This window comes from Paramormyrops kingsleyae, chromosome 14, assembly GCF_048594095.1.
Source record: "Paramormyrops kingsleyae isolate MSU_618 chromosome 14, PKINGS_0.4, whole genome shotgun sequence".
NCBI lineage: Eukaryota > Metazoa > Chordata > Actinopteri > Osteoglossiformes > Mormyridae > Paramormyrops > Paramormyrops kingsleyae.
The window spans coordinates 21,855,947-21,879,867 of NC_132810.1; the positions used below are offsets into that span (position 1 = coordinate 21,855,947).

General features: G+C 41.3%; 1 protein-coding gene across 2 annotated transcripts in view; it reads left to right on the top strand.

The window, feature by feature from the left end:
• LOC111857877 (kelch-like protein 29) overlaps positions 1 to 23,921 on the top strand; it is a 115,654-nt gene that overhangs the window by 14,255 nt on the left and 77,478 nt on the right. The window contains exon 1 of one of the 2 annotated variants that reach the window (XM_023839093.2): positions 1,052 to 1,106. The exons of the other annotated variant lie outside the window; for it this stretch is intronic. Within the exon in view, the coding sequence (XP_023694861.1) occupies positions 1,072 to 1,106 (35 nt within the window). The 5' untranslated portion in view covers positions 1,052 to 1,071. Of the gene's footprint in view, positions 1 to 1,051; positions 1,107 to 23,921 lie in introns of those variants that run through there. 2 annotated transcript variants of the gene reach the window in all.

Sequence of the window (23,921 nt, forward strand, 5' to 3'; positions counted from 1 at the left end):
AGGGGGGTCGCCGCATGGCGCCATCGCTAAGCTATTGACGGTAATATCTGTGAAATGGATACACAGTGTGGGGTTGTCACGTTACATAAAGTCTCGATGTAGGCATGTAAGTATTTATTATGGGCCAGCTGTTTTTAGCCTTGGATGGAGTAGTAGTAGTTGTTCACAAGGTTGCGCACCCCCCGCATGCTGGAGTTTAATGGAGACTTGTATCGCAAAGCATGACATGAATTCGAGTTAACCACTTAAACCTTCTGGCTCTTTCCGGGCATCGTCTGTTGTTTTTCATGGTGACCCTTTCTTCAAAGAAAATGTGCAGAATACCTGTCTGGCTTAACTTGAGTCGTGTAAATTTTACCCAGGTGTACAGTGTCGTTCTCTAACATTTGACACGGCGTCTCAACATGGTTTCTGTGGTTTTATACAAAAGGGGGAAAAAGCAATAGATTCAGTCAAGCATTCAATATTTACATCTTCTTTTTTTCCCCCCCCATCCCCAGACCTTTCTGAAACTCATCCAAAATGTATTAAACTATGCAATACAAGTAACCGATTATATCAAGTTCCACACCCAGACGTGATTACAGTCTTTTAAAACATGCATGATTATGTATATTTAGGTATTTGAGTAAACGCTTGAGGCTACAATTAAAAACTTGTACTCTCAATAAATTTTGTGAATTTACATTTTACCTATTGTAGCTAAAATTTAATATAAATATGTACACTATCAATGCCTAATGAGTCTAGTAAATTTTATGCAACTAACTATACAGAAAACAACACTAATACCCCAAGAGTGTACTGAAGAATACAGAGACCTTGAAGATCATATCTGAATTTTTGGTATAGGTTTCCTGCAGCAAATGCATACAGATCCCCTTAAAACAGTAATTAGACGTTAAAAGCGGTAAACAATGTACTGTTGTTCATTCGCTTAAACTTTTCTTATATTATTGCTGACGTGTGTCTGTGCGCAGTGGCAATGTATAGGGGTGGAGGCTCGCGGCTGAGCTTGAACTGTTCGTCTATTATCTAGTTATGCACATGCTCAGTTTAGTCTCCTTTTTTATGTCGTCGCGGAGACTTACCGGTAATGGTGAAAGGTAACCAGACTGTGACCGATACATGTGGGTGGGCGCACTGGGTGAGGGATTGGTTTTAGAATTTAACCAGAATAAAAAATGCACTATGAGAGGTGCGGTGAAATGAAATGCAGTAGCGAATTACACGAAAATGTAATGGTACACGAAATAGTACAGGGACCGTAGTAAGCCGTCCAGCTGGCGGATTCGGCTGGCGGCCCGAGTGGAACCCTGGCACCTCCTCCGCTGAAATGTCAGGGTGCAAACAGTTACCACAGGCGGCTCCTTTTCTTATTTATTACATGCCCCCTTGCCTCTCCTGCTACGGAGATATTTCGCACCTATGCTACGCAAGAAATTTAGGAGTCGCGTCACGGCGCACTTTCCTTGCATAAATCTGAGCGCGAGAGGAATTCACATCATAAATGAGCAATGAAAGAAATGCTGTGTGTTTTCAGCAGGGGTGTCGCGGTGCTGCTTTTCATTTGGACCTACGTTACAAGCAAGGAAAATACATTAGCAGTGATCAAAAGAAACTTTTGTCTTGCTCCAGCTGAAAAGCATTACCAGTAGAAACAAATAGTATGTAAGACTCCAAAAAGGGTATTAAAATATTATGTAATAGAAATTATGAATTGGGGAATGTGTGAATTTTTCACTATTTGTGTATGGGCTTGCAGCTTAGTACAGTACTTGAATTTTCATGTAGATCCTTCTGATTTTATGTGCATCCATCCAGTCAGTTAAGTAAATTCCCAAACTGAGCACTAAGTTCATAATATGAAGAATGGGTAATTTTTTATTTTTTTTGTCTATTTTGAATTAGTATTACGATTATTTTGTTTTCTGCGTACAGTGTAGTAGTTATATTGGTCAGATACCCCATCCTCCATTTCTATGTTATTAGCTTGTGGGACCTTACTGGCCAAGGAATCATGTTGGATTTTTCTTTAGTCCTTTCAGATTAACTGTTTCCACCCAAAGACACAGCGCATTTGCTTTTTGTCCTGTTAGGGCCTCATTTTAGCCTTTGTCTTTGTCTGATATATGTCTAGATTTGACTATTTTATGCCTTAATGTCTTTTATGTCTTACATATTTATAATTTTATTTTTCTGCACTGTGACAATATTTCATCTGTATATGACGCATGCATCATACAGCTGAGATGACGGTGACCTTTGACCTTTGGTTTTATTGCAGCTTTTGCTCACTATCATGCATTTTGCATTTTCATTTCTCTCTGACTGCTGCCATTTCAGTCCGTCCTGCCTCACATTTTCCTGTCTGTCATCCTGTCCGCTGTTTGTTTTCCTTCCTGGAATGATTACCAGTCTGGAGCGGGGAAAAAAATCGTATTGCTTCTCTTCAGACCCCAAATTGGCCATACTAAAATATTCAAGGTGGTCAATCAATTGATTTGAGTTAAAATAGAGCTTATTGGTCAGTTGTCAGATTAAATTGTAAGACATTATAATGTGCCACCCCAGCAGTTTCATCAATTGTACTTTCAGTTATTTATAGAGCACTTTCAATATGGTCAAAGCCAATGTTGTAGCCAGTACTTGGCCTTACTTTAAAAAAAAAAAAAAAAAAAAACTCAGACGTGTGTGTGTGTGTGTGTGTGTGTGTGTGTGTGTGTGTGAGCGGAGCGGGTATACCTTAACTTACCCGTTTCCTGGCCTCCATAAGGAAAAACTCAATTTAATAAAAATCTGTGACTGCATTGAAAAGTTTTTTACATTTTTAGTTTTTATTTTGCTTGGTTACTAATGGTTATGGTTAGGTCTGGGTTAAGGTTTTCATAGTTAGTGTTAGCATTTTTCCCATAGAAATGAATGAGCGGTCCCCATAAAGATATGTTTACCCTACATGTGTGGATGGGTCGGTAAGTGGATGCGTCGGGCGGACCGAGGCATCGCGGGCGCAGAGAAAGACGGACACTTGCTTGCCGTGGAGAACATGCTCTTTATTAGTACTCCTGAAAAGGACTACATCAGGCACCCAACAAGCACCGAACCAGTTATACACCGGAAACACGAGGTTGTCAGACGCTGAACTGTAAGATACGTAAATCTCCCACCGTGTGTGTAAGCTAATTAAGACACGGGCATATAAGACACGGGCAAACAAACACGCGACAATAAGGAAATATAACCATTAACAATAACAATAACAATACAAGGGCTATTTATAACTTGCACAGGGTGCATGTTGGGACATGTGCTACAGTATATTACTAGTTTAAGACCCCTGTGATGGGTTGGCGCTCCATCCTGGGTCGGCGCTCCATCCTGGGTCTTATCCTGCTTTCGCACGTAGACTCCGGGTCCTCCGCGACCCTAAATAGGGAAAGCGGTTTCATAAGATGGATGGATGGATGGTTTAAGGCCTTGTAAGACAACAGCTGCTGGGCTGGAGTTCACATTGTGTATGAAAAGCATGTAGCCGCACAACATTATTAGCAACAGTACATGAACGTTAAGTATCGACAGAGTTGCCGAACGTGTAATGTGGGTCTCTCTCTAGTTTTATTACTGGCGAAATTCAGATTTCCATATCAATGAGAACTGAACCCTTGTCTGTCAGGCAGAAGGCAGAAACCTTAACTGCATCACTGATAGGCTATTAGAGCGGCTAAGGATTGCCGCACACAGTCATGTGCTGGTTGTGTATAATCCCATCCGTTCATTCATCCATCCCGCTGCTGTTTCCAGGACAGGTTTATAATGAGCCTGGAGCCTGTTCCCTGAAACACAGGGCTCTATGTGTGTGTGTGTGTGTGTGTGTGTGTGTGTGTGTGTGTGTGTGTGTGTGTGTGTGTGTGTGTGTGTGTGTGTGTGTGTGTGTGTGTGTGTGTGTGTGTGTGTGTGTGTGTGTGTGTGTGTGTGTGTGTGTGGTTCAGATACACCATACCTTGTGGGGCCCAAATGTCCCCACAATGTGAAGACTTTTTAGGGTATTTTTTTATCCTTATGGGGACCATAAGGGAAAACTCGATTTTCTAAAAATCTATGACTGCAATCAAACGAAAGTCTATTTTGTTTGATTAATTATAGTTATGGTTAGGGCTGGGTAAGGGTTAAGGTTGTCATAGTTAGCATTAGCTTTTTCCCCATAGAAATGAATGAGCAGTCCCTACAAAGATATGATTACGTGTGTGTGTGTGTGACTAAATGTCCTCACAATGTGCTAACAATCTGTTTTGACCTTGTGAGCAGAGGTGGAAAATTCAGGTCCAGAAAATATAAATCCAGACCACAGTTTTGTTTCAGTCAAGTCTGGACACACCACCTGAAAATCATTTGTTTTCCAACAAGATAATGACCCTAAGCACACGTCAAGGTTATGTACTAAGTATTCTTACAAACAAGGACAGAGGTGGAGTGCTGTGACGGCTGACCTGGACCCCAACATCCCCCAAACTAGACCCTATAGAGCTGCTCTGGGATGAGTTGGATCAAAGAGTAAGAGCAAGGTAGACAACTTGTGCCCAGAACTTGTGGAAACTCCTTCAGGACTGTTGGAGAAGCATTCCAGGTGGCTACATCTGGAAGCTAGTTGAAAGAATGCCAAGAGTCTGCAATGCTGTCATCAAAGCAAAACAGGACTATTTTGAAGAGTCTAAAATTAGAGAATTTCAAAATGTTGAACACTTCTCTTTGTTGTATACATATTTGATATGTATTACTTCATTCCCTTGAAACCCTTCACTATAAGGTGAATAACATGCATAGGTCTCCATTTTGTTATACATTGAAAGCCATTGTGTCCAGGCTTTTGACTGGTACTGTAAGCGGTCTGCATCAAGATCCCCCCCAATCCTGAAAGTGTGAGGCATCCATACTCTCCCCTAAGCTACCATGCCACCCTGAATAATCCTATATATAATAAGAATTTTAGCTCTTGTATAAAATAGGCTGGGTAATGGCTCATCATCGCCTAATCCTGAGCTCCTGTGGCTGCCATTAGATGGTCAGCCTAGTTACCTGGGGCAGGTCATGGTATAGCTCTGCTTTATCAGCCCCCGCTTGTCCACCTTTAACTCCCCGGCCTCCTCCCAAAGCAGCCGAGCACCTACTTAGCATCTAATCAGGCCTGATTGTGCCCCAGCTTGTCATTCTGCTGGACTTGCCTCCTCCAGGCCCAGCGATTTTTCTTGGATCATTGGCCTCCTGTCCTTGTCCTGCTTAGTGCCTTTGGGGTTGGTGTTTGGTGGTCAGCCATAGTCTGTAGGTCCCTTTTTGTGGCATTTCTGGCTTGCTAAGATTGGTGGTATTGAAAAAATGGGTTATGTCTCTTTTAATATATTTTTTTTTATCTTTTTCGTTTGTAGAAAAATTTGATTAGCTTTACAAATGTAATTTTTAACAATCTCTTTTGAAAGTAGTGGAATTTTACGCTGAAACGGAATTTGGTAGTTAAGTCCGTCTCAGATGTGCAAAATGAAGTTCTAGGCCTTTTACTTTGCCTCTAGCAGACCCATACTGTAGTGCCAATACCCATTATGGAGAACGTATATATATTTTACCCCCTTGTCACTGCAAGGGAGTGATAGCACTTTTAAAAGGTTAATTGCTTTCGCTAATGCTATCAAAGCCATTTCTAAAAATAGCAGCATGCAAACAGCTGACCTCACAGAAGCCGCACACCCAAGCAGTTCTAAGTTTTACTTGTCATTCAAGACCAGGGCGGTGTGATGTTCCCATGCTAACTCATTAGCCATCGCGTGGAAATAAACGGCTGTTTTGGTTTTGCTTTTCCTTCCCGCAACAGTTAAGCATTGTAGGATCACTTGGCGATCAGTCGCGTCATGGTATGGATGGTGTTTTGACACGTCATGCCATTGATTTAATTGTTCCAGAGGAGCTGTCAGGGAAAGAAAGTATGCAAGCAGAAATAAGCGGTATTGGGCTCCAGTTCTTGAGTCTGTGCTAGTAATAAGGACAAGGTGACCAAGAAAGGAAGCTTAAGATGCGATTCAGCTGAAATATAGCCACCTATCTCAAATTATCTGCTCACCACAAGCTTTTACATCCTGAGACTGCTGCATGTAATTGCTTTTTTTTGCATACTGTGGATAGGGAGAGCGACTTAAGTGTGATTATTATTTTTTTTTGAGAAGGGCTAAAGAAAAAGATCAAGCAAATTCACATTTATGTTTCCAGATTGTTAGACACCCCCCCCCCCCCCCCACCAAAGAACAGACTGTTACGATTAACTGTCATTGTTTAACTTGTAGTTTCAATAGCGTTGAGAAATCGTCAGCCCTCCTCATGCTTTGTTGATGAATGAATAATTTAAACAGCAGTAACCGAGGTTCCTTCAGGCGTCCCCCTGCCGTGCAATATTTTCCTTGGAAATATTAGCTTAGGATCAGACATTAGGGCTTCAGAGTTAATAATAAAATAGCACTGTGCCAGTTTTGACCGTGAAACCGTTTTAGTCCATCAGTTTGAGCGTTAAGAAATCCCCTGGTGACTGTTATTTAATTAAAAACTGAGGTTAGGCAGTAGGAGTTGGGCTGTTTATACTGTAAACCATCAACACTGCACATTTCATTAAATGCAATATAAAAAGAATACATTTTTAAAAAATGCCATCCCTTCTGAACAGTGTAATAAAGACTGCACTTCTGAATTCACAATTGCATTGTGGGGCTCAGAAAGGTCTTTCAATATATAAAGGAATGTATTCTTTTCGGTGTCTGTGTGATATTGTTTGTTTTTCCGTTCACCCACAGCCTTCCTGACACAATTGCATTATTGCTGCTTTTTCCATTTATCTTCCTTCTCATATGTCAGCTTTTTGTTTGGTTTTTAAACTTCTGATTTTGAAGGAGGTTTAATCGAGTCTCTAAATGTGAGATTCATTCCAGTCGCCTAACCCTGTTACATGTTAATAATCAGTCTTGAGAGGCATGATTTTTCCTAGTGTGATTAAATGGCAAAGACAAGGGTTACAATAAAAAATAAAAAATAAATGTGGGCAAGAAAATGGACAAAATTTTGGTTTGTGTGTAATTAAAGCAGCTGGAAATTTTAATCCAGCCATTCTGTTAACTAATATATTTTGGTGTTTTGCATGCATAAGTGGTCAGACTTCACATAGTAATTAATTTTAAGGGAAAATAATTGTTGCAGGAGTTCTGCATAGGACAATCAGGTATAGAAAATGGGTGGATGGCTACTGTTATTGGGTGAAAAATCCAGACGTTTTGATCATACAAAGATGCTTCACATTTTCAACGTTTTAAAAAGTAACGGAATCTTTTTTTTTTTTTTTTGTTGTTTATTTTAATTTTGCTTGCAGACATTGAATCTCTTGGTGACCCTCCTGGGTTTATCTGCTCGGAATAGTGTAGCCAGCGATTCGAGGATGGATTTTACCAGGTCGCCGCAAGACTGTCATAAGGCGGGCCGTAGTATTGCAGTTCAGACTTGCGGTTCTTGTGGTAGTATTGTATTGTTTTACTGTAAAAATGCCCATTTTTGTCTAGGTATGACCTATATATGCTGCATTCCCAGGAATGCTACAGCTAAAGCATTTTATAGCCACCCAGAGTATCTTGGGTAATTGCTTCCATTCTAAAGAGAATCACCCCCCCTTAACAGCGATTCCCTGAACTCCCCCGGGAGATATTATTACCGCCTCGTTGTCTAAAGCTTTGTCCAGAGACATTTGTCACTTCTTAGAGCAGTGCTTAGTCTATCCAGAAGCAAATTTTTTTTTTTTTAAAAAAAGAGAGAGAAATCTCTACATCACTGAATGTGGGCACTTTATCTTTAATCCGATTTGATCAATATGCATCTTCCTGCCAGTGACTGCTTATCACAGAGCTGAAATCGTGGCTGTCTCAAAGTCGCCCTTCAGAAGTCGGAATCATCCTGATTTTCCTCTTGTTCATATGATTCTGTTACAGTATTCTTAAATTTTAAAGGAGCATAATATACAAAAGAAACAGATGTGAGCCTTGATATCTTTTTCTGACATTTATTACTGCTCTTTAGCTTTATTGCTTGGGTGGTGTTTTATGTAGAGGATGTGTAAATTTTTGTCCTGGCTTCTGTTGCAGAAGAATGTAGGCCTGATGATCTTAATGGCTTTCTGTCAGTCATCTGAAATGCAAATGCATCCGGGTGTCCCTCCTGCTCGGTCGTGATGGTCTGGGCGGTGTGCAGTTTAGCAGGTTAGGATGATGAACCTGCGATCAGAAGGTTGTTCGTTCAAGTCCCATGGCTGTCAAAGTGATTTCCGCTTCTCGGTCCTTCGGCAAAGCCCTTAACCCACAGTTGTTCCAGCAATTTTCTGTGACCCTACTTTCAAAGTTGTGAATCACTTTGGGTAAAAACATCCGCTAGACAAATGAAATCTGAATATTAATGTAATATAATTTATGACCTAACTTTATGAAACCCACTGTTCTATCTCCCTTGTTTCCAGGAAGTAACCACCTCGGATGTTAATGGCAGCAATGACATGCTTTGCCACTTGATATTGTATGTCACAGTTTTATGAGTTAAAGAACTACATAAAAATCTGCCTATAGCCTAGTCCTGGGACACGTTGGATTGTAATCACTGCTAAATTTAATGTTGTTACTATATGACATTTTATATATTACTTTTACAGGAATTTTCATTGTTGGCATGTGGACATTAGCACCCACAAGCATTTCCCCCAATCAATTAGTCCTTTATTTTAATTTTTTTTTAATAAGCTGTGTTTCAGGCAGCTTTCAGTTTGCGAGCTTCCTTTGGTAGTATTTGTGTACATGTGAATCCCTCAGGTTACTACCACAATTGTTGAAATTTAATCTCCTACTTTCTGTGTTTTGCTCTCATTCCCTCTCTGCTGTCATACATACGGCATAAATTTAATCTCTGGAATATTCAGTTGAATAGTACATACATGACTGCCAGTGTTACAAGTGTTTTTTTCCCCCTTTTTTTTTGATTCTTATGAACCTTTCTTATGAATTGTTTTAGGAGCAATTTAATTACTTTTGTTGTCTAATCACACATTTTACAAATGTTTTTGAAATGTAGATGATCCCCCCCCCATGTTGTATAAAAACCTAACTCTTCCACTCATCTTTAAGGTACAAGTGAAACTGTCATGTGTGTCATTTCTGAAATCATGCCGTCTGTAATGGCTGTAACAGCACAGAGAGCCAGGGAGAGGGATTATGACCTAGTGATCTCTAATTGTTGCCTTTGCCATATTCTGCTTTTAACTTCACACTTTCAGATCACTTAGTACTGAATGGTAGTTAATGGTCAACATCTTGTAAATGGGTTCATATATGCAAAACATTTTAAGTTTAATGAAAAAAAACTTTTTTTTTTTTTCCTTCACATTTACAATCAAACATGAAAATGATGGAATCTTGTCTCTGGTCTAAGAACTAGATAATAGAGCATCAAGATGTCCTTCTTTCATTTGTATTTCACTCGCGTCCCAGCGATTGTGCCCTTGTCTTCACTAACTGGTTATTTTGCTGTTGGGGCAGTGATTGCAGTGAACACTTCCTTTAGTTATTGATCAGGCCCTCACAGCGTCGTGAAAGAATTATTGCCCACTCTTCCATGTGGAACAACTCTGGTACTTGTGGGTTTTCTGAACACGAACTGCTTGTGTTAATAATTGCTGCAACATCCCATTGGGGCCTGGACTTTAACTAGGCCAGTTAAAAGATTAATATATATATTTTTGAGTCATTCCTTTTTTGGGGGGGTTCCACTGCATGACCCGGCATGTTCCCAGGGTTATGCGGTACGTGGCAGAGCATGTCGTCCCTCCTTTGGTTCTGATTTATAGCTCATTATTGCCTATTGTGTGTCTTGACTGACCTAAAGAGGATGTTCTTTGGTTCTTTGTGACTTCTTGGATTAATTTGTCCTTCCCTAGAGGAGGCTTTGGCAGTTGAGCCATCCCTAGGAAGATAAGGTGGATTGTCCATTATGCTGGTCTAAGTTAGGCCTGATTGTTCACTGCAGCGTTTAAATGAGTGACCCCCCCCCTCCCCCCACTTGTCTTATTTGGGTTACGTAAGCGTCATTGACTTTCCCCACATCTGAAGGTTAAATGTTTGATCAACTTGCACCCTAGAGACTGTTTAAAATTTTCTTGCCGTAATGCCACAGCAAACAGACAACTGAAATCAGTCTTTGAACATGGAAACTTTTTTCCGGATGGTATATTTTACATTATTTAGTGGTTGCTTTGTTCAAAGTGACATACAAGTGAGGACATTTTGGAGGACAGAGAGTGGAGCCGTCCAGTGCCTGGGGAGATCCAGTGTCCAGTGCCTGGGGAGATCCAGTGTCCAGTGCCTGGGGAGATCCAGTGTCCAGTGCCTGGGGAGCGGTTGGGTTTAAGGTAGTGATGTAGTTAAGACCACCTAAACCGAGACCAAGTCAGTATCAAGACCAGAGTGTATGGAGGCAGGACTAGACCAACTCAAGATAAGAAACAGACTAGCATTATTAGACCAGGGGTCTCCAACTCCGGTCCTGGAGAGTTATCATCCAGTAGGTTTTCTATCCTATCTGGCTTCTGATGAGCCACACTAGTTTTCAGGTAAATACCAGGAGCAGGTGTGGCTCATCAGAAGCCAAGTGGGACAGAAAACCTACTGGATAGTAGCTCTCCAGGACCGGAGTTGGAGACCCCTGATGTAGACTGAAGCATAGCACCCTATAAAATGTGGAGCACAGACGCCACCTTGGACCCAGGCAGTATGGCCTAAAATTTGCATCACAGTATAACTTGAGCCATGGACATTTTTTTTTTTTTCCCTTCCCCTTAAAATTTCAATATAAATGCTTCTATACAAATATAACATTTTCAAATAATTATTTTTTCAAATAAGACACACCTTATTAGTTGCATTTGAACTTTGGGTGTAAAACACTCTGCTTCAATCACAGAGGTTTAACAAACCTATTAATATTAAGGCATTGTGATCAATATTGAGGCGTTTTGATGACTGGTCTTGAGAGAGAACCTTGAGTCCTCTGTGTCCAAGACCGAAATAAGATATACTCAAAATAAAGTTGATTCCGAGACGAGACCAAGACCACAAAAAGTGGTCTAGAGTAAAGAAACTCTACCTTAAGGACTGAGCTCTCTCTTGAAAGATATGACTATTCTGCCAGCCCCTGGATGCGAGCCCACACCCATCTGGATATGGGTATAGATTCCTAAGCCATGGGCTGCTCACTACCCCATACCACTGTGTACGTGCTTATGTGTGTGTATTTTTATTATATGCAATTAAACCCTGGTCTGTTTCCATCTACATAAGATCAGAACTATATAATTTGAGGCCAGGCATCCAAAGCCAACAGCCGGTTTTGTTTCGAAGGAGTCGAAAGACTTCAGTTCTGTGTCTAGAAACCCTTCCCTACCTGGCACTTTGCCATTGATTTCTGCTGTTTTAACCCAGAGAAGTACAACTGGGACATTCAGTTTTTTATTTCCATGAGGAATCAGATTGGCTGCTACCAACCAATTTCCACAATGATACAAAATAAGATTAATAAAGGTTGCATGGCATTTTTGATTTGGAAATGAGAGCCGTTGCACTTGTAAGTAGATTTGATGTCGTGTTTTTGGGTCCTTTCCTCATCTGAAATGAAGCGGGTTTCAGAATTAATCACTTAAGTGGTTCTTCAGAGAGTTAAGTAATTGTCTGTTAATCTTATTTGTTCATTTGTTTTTGATGTTTGAAAAAAATCAGTTTTTAGACTCATTATGAAATGCCTTAAGACAACTTATATTAAATCTATGGTAAGAAAAAGTGAATGTCAGAAAAAAATGTAGAAATAGTTCTACATATTTAGCTTTTGTGTGAATCTAAATGTTAATGCTTATACAGGAAATAAGCATTTCTAAATCATTACTGATGAGTATCCACTTAAAAACAAATTATGATGCTAATGGTGAGTTCTCATTACGATTTGTTGTGGATTTCGGAAAAGCTCCAACAGTCATGTCAAAGGAGTTTGTCTTAATTGATTGCCATCTTAGCCCAGCTGTGAAATATGCTATAATTGCAATTTTATCTTTGTCCAAGCCATCATACAGTTATGAGAAAGTTCAGAACTGGCAATTATGCCCTTTGGCATAATCCAGCTTTACGCAAGAATGGCTCCTAAAATGTCTTCTGATCTTCAATCTACAGTAAGTCATAATAATAAGGACAGTCTGACTTTAAGTAACATTGTTTTATTTTTACTGAGAGAGAGTCCTGGTAGCTCAGTGGATGACATTGTTGCTTCAGGGCTGGGAGTTCTGATGGAGTGTATGGAATTGACACATTCTCCACTTGTCATGTGGGTTTCATCCCACAGTTGCAAACAGGGACGAGGCCACTTGGCATCTCGGTTGACAGATTACATGTGATGTCAATCTTGTGATGGACTGGCATCCCATCTTGGGTGTGCCCCAGCCCTGTGCCCAGTGATGGACTGGCATCCCATCCGGGGTGCGCCCCAGCCCTGTGCCCAGTGATGGACTGGCATCCCATCCGGGGTGCGCCCCAGCCCTGTGCCCAGTGATGGACTGGCATCCCATCCGGGGTGCGCCCCAGCCCTGTGCCCAGTGATGGACTGGCATCCCATCTGGGGTGCGCCCCAGCCCTGTGCCCAGTGATGGACTGGCATCCCATCTGGGGTGCGCCCCAGCCCTGTGCCCAGTGATGGACTGGCATCCCATCCGGGGTGCGCCCCAGCCCTGTGCCCAGTGATGGACTGGCATCCCATCCGGGGTGCGCCCCAGCCCTGTGCCCAGTGATGGACTGGCATCCCATCTGGGGTGCGCCCCAGCCCTGTGCCCTGTGCTGCCTTGAACAGGTTCCAGACCCCATTTTCAATCTTCACGAAGATAAATGTTACAAAAAGGAAGTTGGTAAAGGGGCATGTACCCTTCCGGCTTTGCTACCTACAGAAATGTATCAGGTTCATTTCCATCAACAGACCCCTTTTTTCCCCACAATAGTTGTAAATGGTGTAACGGATTACGTGGCAGATGTTTGCTGCAAGAGAAGCCCAGAACAGTAAATATAATAAAAAGGAACTTTGTTATTCCAAATGACAAAAACTGAAGAGACGAGGCCACTTTAACTGAAGCACTTGACTCCAAAAAAAAAAAAAAAAAGAGTGAGAAACATGTTGTACGTCTTGGAGAGTACCTCATGCTCCCAGTTCTGTCAGACCACTCCGCTAACGGTATATTTAAATCCTGATGAGAGCTGCCGTCTAATTAAGTCAGCTCTAAAGCGCTTTTTTTGATGATTGGTTGTCATAGAGATGCATTTGACCAGGTTAACCCAGTCCCTTGGTGTTACTCTGGCGCCTGTTTTACATGCCGGAGGATTCTGTTTATTGATTGCTAAACAAAAAAAAAAAAAAACATCATCCCATATAATGTATTACAGGAATCGGTTGTATGTTTCATTTTTTGTTCCCAAGGCTCTAAACTCTAAATTTCCTTGGCATAAAATTATGTGCCCTATGAATGACCGGAATTTCTCCCTGGGTTTTCCTCAACCTTGTGTCCTGTGCTGCCCAGGTAAACCATAACCCTGTACTAATAAGCTCTGCATATTTCTTGCAGACTAACGAATAATAACTTTATATGCAGTTAATGGGTCTGGAGAGATTCAGCAGACAGGCTTGGACCTTAGATGCGTCCCCCCTGCCTTCCATTCTCTGCTTTTCTTTATGCTCCTTATTGTACCAGTTTCAGAAGTCACATTTAGCACCCCTGCTTCTGTCAGTTATGCTGCTGTTAATTTGTTTAAACGAGCTTGTAATTCTGTTGCAAAATCTTGACACATTTGTGACAACACTACACACTCTACAGCGATTTTGGATAGGTAAGTGTGCCTTCAGTAGTAGCATTAGCAGTAGCATCTCTTCAGACATCATCACTTAACATACAATTCTCAAGCATGTGAAATATTGGCTTGAGTGAAACCATACTATCAAACTTGAAACTGTTATTCGGTCTACATGCTGCTTCACGGAGTCATTCATTACACTGCTGCCAATTGCTACTCCACTATGAGATTATTACTGAAATATTATTATTTTACAAGCAATGCATGTAGCACGTCTGAAGAGAATGATTGTGTGTTTAACAGGAAACTATCCTAATCTTACTGAGTGACATATGAGAGGTATTTACTCAGACACTGTGTTCTTGGCAGAGAAGGTGTTTTGCTGCTTGGTTTTTCGTTTACTCCTGTTAATTTCATTAGTATATTAATTTTCTCAGGTAAAAACTGTGCATGAATGGCCAGTTTTCCTTAAAGGAATGTCCCGCCGTATTGATACATGAATAGTGTGCTACCATTCCTGCCATTTCTTTTCATTTTGTTTGTTTTTTTTTTTTTCCCTTTCAAACGGATGACATGGAAAATGTGGTGCGCATTCTAACCTACTCCCCTCTGCTCACGGTTTTTTAATGCCTTTGTAAACAGCTAGCTACTAAACAGACAGAAATGCTTGCAATTCATTGTTCAACAGTGGTTTGTATACACATTCAGGAAAGCCGAAGTTGTGTGGGCATGCATAGTGAATGTGGGTTTACAGATTTGTTACAGTGAGTATGGGAAATGATTTCTATAACATTTTCATAATGATATGACTTGATTTTACGTGATCCACTTTATTCTTCAGTTTTCTGTGAATAATTGAAAAAGTTGTCTATTTTCGGCTTGTGGTATCGGCTTGTCAGTCAAATCCCGCCTCGTCTGGCGAATGCCTATTTCTCAATGCTAGATTATAGCAAATGTCAAATGTCAGGTGGACTGATATTTTTAAAAATGCTTTTAGAAAACCTGTTTTCAACCTGATGCAATGCAAACATCATGTAACAGCTTATGGCAGTTCTATCTATCATTTTATATATTTTTATATATATATATTTTTATATATATATATTTTTATATATATATATATATATTTTTATATATATATATATATATATATATATATATATATATATATATATATATTTTTATATATATATATTTTTATATATATATATTTTTATATATATATATATATTTTTTTATATATATATATATATATATATATATATATATATATATATATATATATATATATATAATATAAAATTATACACTATATTGCCAGAAGTTTTGGAACACTCCACCAAATCATTGAATTCAGGTGTTCCAATCACTTCCATAGCCACAGGTGTATAAAATCAAGCACCTAGGCATGCAGACTGCTTCTACAAACATTTGCGAAAGAATGGGTCGCTCTCAAGAGCTCAGTGTATTCAAGCGTAGTACCCTGATAGTTTGCCACCTGTGCAATAAGTCCATATGTGAAATTTCCTCGTTACTAAAAATTCCACGATCAACTGTTAGCGGTATTATAACAAAATGGAATCAATTGGGAACGGCAACTCAGCCACAAAGTGGTAGATCACATAAAATCACAGAGCGGGGACAACGCATGCTGAGGCGCACAGTGTGCAGAAGTCGCCAACTCTCAGCAGAGTCAATAGCTACAGACCTCCAAACTTCGTGTGGCCTTCAGATTAGCTCAAGAACAGTCCGTAGAGAACTTCATGGAATGGGTTTCCATGGCTGAGCTGCTGCATCCAAGCCTTACATCATCAAGTGCAATGCAAAGCGTCGGATGCAGTGGTGTATAGAACACCGCCACTGGACTCTAGATCAGTGGAGACGTGTTCTCTGGAGTGACGAATCACGCTTCTCTGTCTGACAATCAGATATAAGAGTCTGGGTTTGGCGGTTGCCAGGAGAATGGTACTTGCCTGACTGCATCGTGCCAAGTGTAAAGTTTGGTGGTTTTGGGGTTGTTTTTCAGGGCTTGGGCAGCATTCAAAGCCATTTTTGGACAATTTCATGCTCCCAACCTTATGGGAACAGTTTGGGGGCGGCCCCTTCCTGTTCCAACATAACTGCACACCAGTGCACAAACCAAGGTCCATAAAGACATGGATGAGCGAGTCTGGTGTGGAGGAACTTGACTGGCCTGCACAGAGCCCTGACCTCAACCTGATAGAACACCATTGAGATGAATTAGAGCAGAGACTGTGAGCCAGGCCTTCTCATCCAACATCAGTGCCTGATCTCACAAATTCGCTCCTGGAAGAATGGCCAAAAATTCCCATAAACACACTCCTAAACCTTGTGGACAGCCTTCCCAGAAGAGTTGAAGCTGTTATAGCTGCAATGGGTGGGTCAACGCCATATTAAAGCCTATGTGTTAAGAATGGGATGTTATTAAAGTTCATATGTGTGTAAAGGCAGGTGTCCCAATACTTTTGGCAATGTAGTGTATTTTCTCTCAGAGGAAGGGGGGGGGGGGCGGCAACCGTAAAATTTAGGCATCCTAAGAGGAGAAATACAGTGGGTCTCCCCAACTTCATATTACTCGCACAAAATGGCACTCGGGAACAATGAAAAATGGATGAGGCACCTGATTGGCCCAGTCAGACTTTTAGGGTGGAGCCACTCAGCAACCCCTCCCCTTTCTGCTTGCTCTGGCATGAGCATTTCTGTTCTGGGTCTGATATACAGTAGGTTCACCTATAATAGGTTCACCTACGATAGGCTTGCCGATTAGTTTACAGAATCGCTATAGCTTTGGTTAATGCACACTGTGACTGACTGGATAAACTGAAATGTACTGTAAACATGATTGATGTTGGCATGCTAACTGGGGAAATTTAGTGGAATTTCAGAAAATTGGAAAGCATTAATTGGATTCAGTTGTTAATTGAAACACTTTAAAAATTGTACAAAGTATACCTTGAACTTGAAACTTGCATGATCGTGTAAATCTGTTCGGGAATTCAGCGCTTCTCTAGGGTGTCCGTCAAGTATAGTGACAGGGTTGTAAGTGCTGTGCTGATGACTTGTGACAACTTCTCATTAGTAACCTTATGCTCACTGAGGCTTTGTACCGTAAATAGCACAAAAAACATAGTTTGCTAGGCTGACAGGCATAATGTGCTTCAAGTCCTGCCAAAGACACCTGCTTAAAAGTAAGAGGTGGGTTCCATTTGCAAGATTAATAAAATCCAGGAAGATGTGTTCCCTGTTACGGGAAAGGTGGGGGGTGGGGTGGCGTGCCCGTATGTCATGGTCACAGCTCGTCAAGATGAGTAAATGAATAAAGCCAAAAGCCTGGCGACAGACAGGTGTACTTGCTTTTCAGCTGCGACATAGATCTGGAGATGTCTATTTTGTGACTTCAAACCATCCTAATTGGGATGAATGTATAGCTGTAATGTATTATTGATAATAAGCTATGACGATAACGAATTAAATAAATCTATGATACTTAGAAACATAGTCTAGGGGGTTGGCGGCAAGTTTAACCTTGGAGGGTTTGTGTGGCAAGTACCGTTTGTAGCTGATGGGTTCAACTGGTGACCGAAAAGGCTTTCAGACCCTGTGAATACCACTTGTCATATGTCACTTCAATAAAGATGTTAGAAAATATCTAAGCATTGATTTCTTGGCTATGGAAGTTTCATTGGACAAAAGCGACTTCTCAGCATTTAAATTGCTTCCTTTAACTTGTGCAGTACATGTACCAAGGTCTTGGGTTCTCAAGCAAATATATTTGTGTTTGTGTTGCCACTCATCAGGCAGACTTCAAAATAAAGGGATATATGGATGAACTAGTAGCTCAGCCGTGGGTGACTGTATTCGGGTGAAGCGAGTGAGATTTATATTCTGACGGAGTGGAATAGCTTTTCGATGCTACTGGCAAATGGTGATGTAATAGCTGGTGTTTTGTCAGGATGTTACATTTGTAAGGAAAGACTTGCTTTAATAACAAACAGCGACGACCCTGTTCCTTGATATGCAATATGATAGATGGGTTGATAATAAAAATGGTAATTCATAATGAAAACAGTGACAACAAAAAAAAAAAACACTTTCATCCATCCCTCCATCTATCTTCTGACTCTGTTCCCGGCAGCAAGGGACACACGCTAAGGGCAATTAGCCTAATTGCATGTGTCCAGGCTAAAAGAGGGAAACGGAGCACCTGTAGGACACGGTGTGATGTGGGAAAAACATACAAATCCAATGGACACACACACAGTGAGAGACCCGAACTTTCAACCAGAAGTGTGGGGCGACAGGGCTTATGCCATGAGCCAGGATGCATCATAAGTCATAGTTGTATTGTTATTACTACTGATTATTGCTGCTGCTGCTGCTACCACCAATACCGCTGCTACTGCTACCCGTACCACCACTACTACTACTACTACTACTCTGCTACTGCTACCCATACTGCTACTACTACTCTGCTACTGCTACCCATACCACTACTACTACTACCACTGCTACTGCTACCCATACTGCTACCGCTGCTACTGCTACCCATACCACTACCAGTACTACTACTACTCTGCTACTGCTACCCATACTACTACCTCTGCTACTGCTACCCATACCACTACTACTACTACTACTACTACTACTACTACTACTACTACTACTACTACTACTACTACTCTGCTACTGCTACCCATACCACTACTACCACTGCTACTGCTACCCATACTGCTACTACTACCACTGCTACTGCTACCCATACTGCTACCGCTGCTACTGCTACCCATAACACTACCACTACTACTACTACCGCTGCTACTGCTACCCATAACACTACCACTACTACCGCTGCTACTGCTACCCATACTGCTACTACTACGACTGCTACTACTACTGCTACCGCTGCTACTGCTACCCATACCACTACCACTACTACTACTCTGTTACTGCTACCCATACCACTACTACTACTACCACTGCTACCCATACCACTACCACTACTACTACTATCGCTGCCACTGCTACCCATACTGCTACTACTACCACTGCTACTGCTACCACTACTGCTACCTCTGCTACTGCTACCCATACCACTACCACCACTACTACTACTACTACTACCGCTGCCACTGCTACCCATACTACTACTACTACTACTACTACTACTACTACTACTACTACTACTACTACTACCGCTGCTACTGCTGCCACCACCACCACTACTACTATTACTACTACTGCTGCTGCCGCCACTACAACTACTACCCCTACCACCACCACGACTACAACTACCATTACTACTGAAAATAACCTCACTTGCTTCACCCGAATAGTTACTCATGGCTGAGCTACCAGTCCAGTCATATATCACTTTATTTTGAAGTCTACTTGATATTGCATATCAAATAATGGAGTTATTGTTGTCTACTAGGCTACTTTTACTGCTAGTATTGATGATGATGATGATGATGACGACATCATCATTGTTATAGCGTACAGTGTGGAGTACAGCACAAGGCAATAATTACAAGCTATGCAGTGAAATCTTTGTGCCCGTCACCCTCGGCATCAGAGATGGGCAGAGATGAGGCAGAGCGGGATGTTGCAATAGTTGTACATTTTCAGTCCCTTGCTGCATAGCTGCACTTAACAGGAATTAGCGTGCCTTAGGGGGGAAAAAACATGTTTTCATATGTATGAATACCGTCTGGCTGGATCTATTTACAAAATGCATGTAGGTAAATGGGATTTTTACTCGTGTGTGTGTGTGTGTGTGTGTGTGTGTGTGTGCGCGCGCGCGTATGTTTGTGGGGGGGGGGGCATATATATTACATGGGGCTAAAATGAATTTTCTGTTTTTTTTTCTTTTTTTTTTTTTTTTTTTCTTTTGCTCGATGGAGTTCTGCTGCATCAATTTCACACCAACCTGGCTCCTGTATTTTCTGAAATATTTAGTAGTCGGCATTAGCTGGCATCTAGATGCTCTCAGCTTAATGCATTCAGCTCCACCTTGGACGCTCCGTGCAGCTGTACACTGTACACACTTCCTTAATTTGTGGGTATTTATTGTGGAGCGTACCTATGAATGGAATAACGATTGAGGCGGCCTGACCCCCCATTCCTGGTAAACCTTTATACCGGGATGTTCCTGGCACTTCGCTATTCAACAGCAAAATTTAGTTGTGGTTCCTTTTTCTGGCGTCCAGCCCAAGTACACATGATAAAAATGGATTCTGTCTGTCTGGAGGCAAGTGATATAAGAATTCTGATCCTTACAGGCATGTTGAAGTGTGTGTGTGTGTGTTTATTTATTTATTTATTTATTTATTTATTTATTTATTTATTTATTGTGTTTGCATTTACTTGTCCGTGTATTTAGCTACAATCTGGGCTGCACTGGACCACCCAGGTTACACAAGGGTTTGTCCCTCCTTGTTACGGGTCGTCGATTTTGTCCGTGAGGTGTCCTTAGTCTCTGCTGTGACGCGTTTTAATCTTTACACGCCAAGCATACCCTTCCCTTGTCAGAACGCATTTGTTTTGACGGACCTCCTGAGTTCCGTGTTGCCTGTGTTCAAAACCTACCACCGGTTTAATTCTAAATAAAGTGTTTTTCAGTGTATATTCTGGTCATGAAATGTTCTGCTCCAAGCCACGGTGAGCATTTCTTCCTGCTACTGGTTTTGCATTTGGTGGATGTGCAGCACAGTAGAACTGTTGCAAACCATTGGCCTGCTGAGGCTTAATATTAAACTTTTTTTTCTTGTTATTGTTTTCTAAAACCAAAATTTTAAACAAAAGTTCTTATCCTTCAGTACTTCTGACACAGACTATGCAAGCTGTCAGTGTCATTTTGTTCCCTTTTTCTTCCTGGTGACAAACACTTCTGAGTTGAAACATTGCAATTTAAAATGAAATGTGTCTGTTGCACCCTGCAAGCTTTAATTTAGTTATAACCCCCCCCCCCCCATTTTAATTTTGTTTCTGTTAGTAGTTTTTTTCTGGTCTACTCATTACCTAAAATGAGTCTTCTTTGGCTTAATTGTATTTTTGCTTTTTTACGAGGTGTGTGTGTGTGTGTGTGTGTGTGTGTGTGTTTGCTTGTATGCTGCTTCTCAAAAACTTTGGTTTTAATATAAAAAGGCTTTTTTCCCCCCTTTCTACATTTCATTTCATAGCAAGCTTTTACTCTCGTTATAGAAAATTCATCATACAGCTAAGTTTGTTCTGCTCTTTCTGTCTTGCATGGCAGTGAATAACTGCGTTGGCTGAATTTAGCCCCTTTTCACTTCAGCCACTCTGTTTTAACAGCCTTAAGATTGGGCGGCTCTCCTTTGACGCGCAGAGCGCGCTGGAGACGGATGTACTTTTCGCATCCCTGCTGATTTCCACCCTCTACTGACATTGCAAATCGAACTGCTGCTCTTGTGGGAGACCAGAAGGTGGTGCAGTGTGACGCCCACCATTGGCAACCCAGTGACTCGCGGGCACCCAGTAGACTTGCTGAGTCTGCATACTGGCGGCCATGGGAGAGTAACTCCCAGCTGATTCCCCTCCTTCGCTCCCTAGGCAGAACAAAGCCAATTTATTCCTGTGCCAGGGGGTTCACAGTTAGTCTGAATGTAACGGGGACCTTGCCTGACGGACACAGCAGATGCCTGGAGAAAGTGCAGAAGTTTAATCTAAGCTAGGTATTTTCTTCCAATACTTCCAGCATCGTATTGTACTCAAAGGCCAATGACAGTGCTTCCTGCTTCACGATATCCCTGATAAGAAATGCGTTTTGAGTGAATGTGAGCTAGTCCACTCAAAATATGTCGCATGCAAGACCAAATAATTTAGTGTACATTTTGGAACTCTCTCGTGCCTCAAGAGGCTCGCAAAGAGCTGACTCTTCATCGATTTTTGGTTTGGGTTTTTGCATCCAAGAAGCTGGGTATGGATTCAGGGGGAGGGGGGACATGGCAAGCTTTGCATTTTTATCATCTTTTGTGGAGGAAATGGTGGGGGTTGGGGGGCGGAGGGCAAGACGGCATGGTTTTCCAGCTAATGCCAGGTCTCTGGTGATTGAAAGAGTGGAGCTGAATTCTGATGGAAGATTTTTATTATTATTATTTTTTTAATATTCCCTCCCTCCACCAAAGACAAAAGACCCAGTAAACTCAACATGTGTAAAGTATCCTCTTACGCAGCGAATTTCCTGTCAGACAATTTTTTTTAAATTTTTTTTAAAATACAAATCTGGTGTGATGTTACTATCGGCATGATCCATTTCCAGTTACCGATTACGCAATTGTCAGTTATCTGGATGGAAAGAATGGGTCCGTAGATGGACCACACACTGGGCAGGTGACTGAACCATCGCGGGGTATTAATTCATAATATCCCCATCACCAGATCATGTGACCTGTGGTGTCGCATGGATGTGCAGCGTGGGGCGAAGCTGGATTCAGACTGTAAGCAGGCTGAGGGGTTGGGTAACCGTAATATGCCTACTCGCCCAGTCACCGTGCGGTTAAACACACAGCTTATTAATGCATGACATGTTATACCTTCTGCCTTTTTAAACACCACGTCCTGTGTCTGAGCTGGCTATCAGGCAATTTCTCAGTTTTATATTTGGGTCATTTAAAGTTTATGACCCTCTTGATTTAATTATTTGAGCAGATTTAGAAGAAAATTGGATTGAAATCTTTCTAATAAAGCTATCACAATAATATGCGGCAAATGTAGATTTAATTTTTTTTTTTTTATTATTCTTCAACAATTTATCAGTTAATCACCCATTCTGTGGCTGCATCTATTGTCGTCTTTTCAATTTGAGTAATGAAATCAGATTTTAAAACCCTAGTCTGCCATTAGCGGCACTGAGAGGAATGTGAAGTATTATGCTGTTAATCTAAGACTGATAAGAATTTGCATAAAATTCCGCATACTTTCTGACGTGAACAGTTTAGAGGAATGTTGCTGTAATTAATTCACTTTGATCTGAAATTTAATTAGCAGATGAGGCCCAGAACAAAGTCAACATTTATATAATCTTTTTTTTTTTTAGCTTTATGCTTTTTTACATTTTGTATGCATTGCATGTGTGCTACACGTTGAGCTTTTCTGGAATGCAGTCTTATTTATGCGTTTTCCTGTCCCTGCAAAACTCCTTTGTTGGTAAAAGCATTTTCCCGTGTGCAAGTTGAGTCCGGCAGCTTATACAGCAGCCTGTCTTGACTCTGTCATCTGCTGACGCTCACTCGGAGTTCCTCGGAGGGGATCAGGGGATTGCTTAAATTTTAGTTTGCTGCCTTGCCGACCCCAACGACCTGACTGGCTCCTGCCTTTATTCTCCTCTCCTCCGAGAGCTGATTCACGCCTCACACCATATGTTAGCATGGTGTTCAGATATGTAAAGGCTGTTTTGTATTGGTTTTTCCCATGACTGCTATCTTTTCCTTTACATTCCATATAACGTCAATGCTTATTTTGTCAATTAGCATTTTTTTTTGCTGATATAGCAGTATAGCTGTGTGTGTGTGTGTGTGTGTGTGTGTGTGTGTGTGTTTGGAAGTTTCCTGGGTCCTCAGTGTGAGACTGAATCTTGTAATGTTTGGGAATATTATTATTAATGAAATGGACTGACCTGGAAGTCTTGTAGATGGGGATTGCATGCGGCACTTCAAAATAAATGACTCTGCTGAGACCCGGTGGTCTGTCCTGCGGTCCAGTCAAGCCCAGGCGGCACCAGCCAGCTGTAGCTGTAGACCTTATCACTGGGCCAACCTCAAGGACACGGGCGCATCGGAAGAGAAGCTCCATGCATAGTTAATCTCAGTCTCGTACAAATGGGGCTTTGCTGTAATCCCAGGCTGTACGGGTTGAGGCCATGCGAAATCGATCATTTTTAGTGCAGATGTTTAACGGAAAGGCTGTGTTTTATCGGCAGTTAATTATAGAGATATCTACAGTACTTGTGCA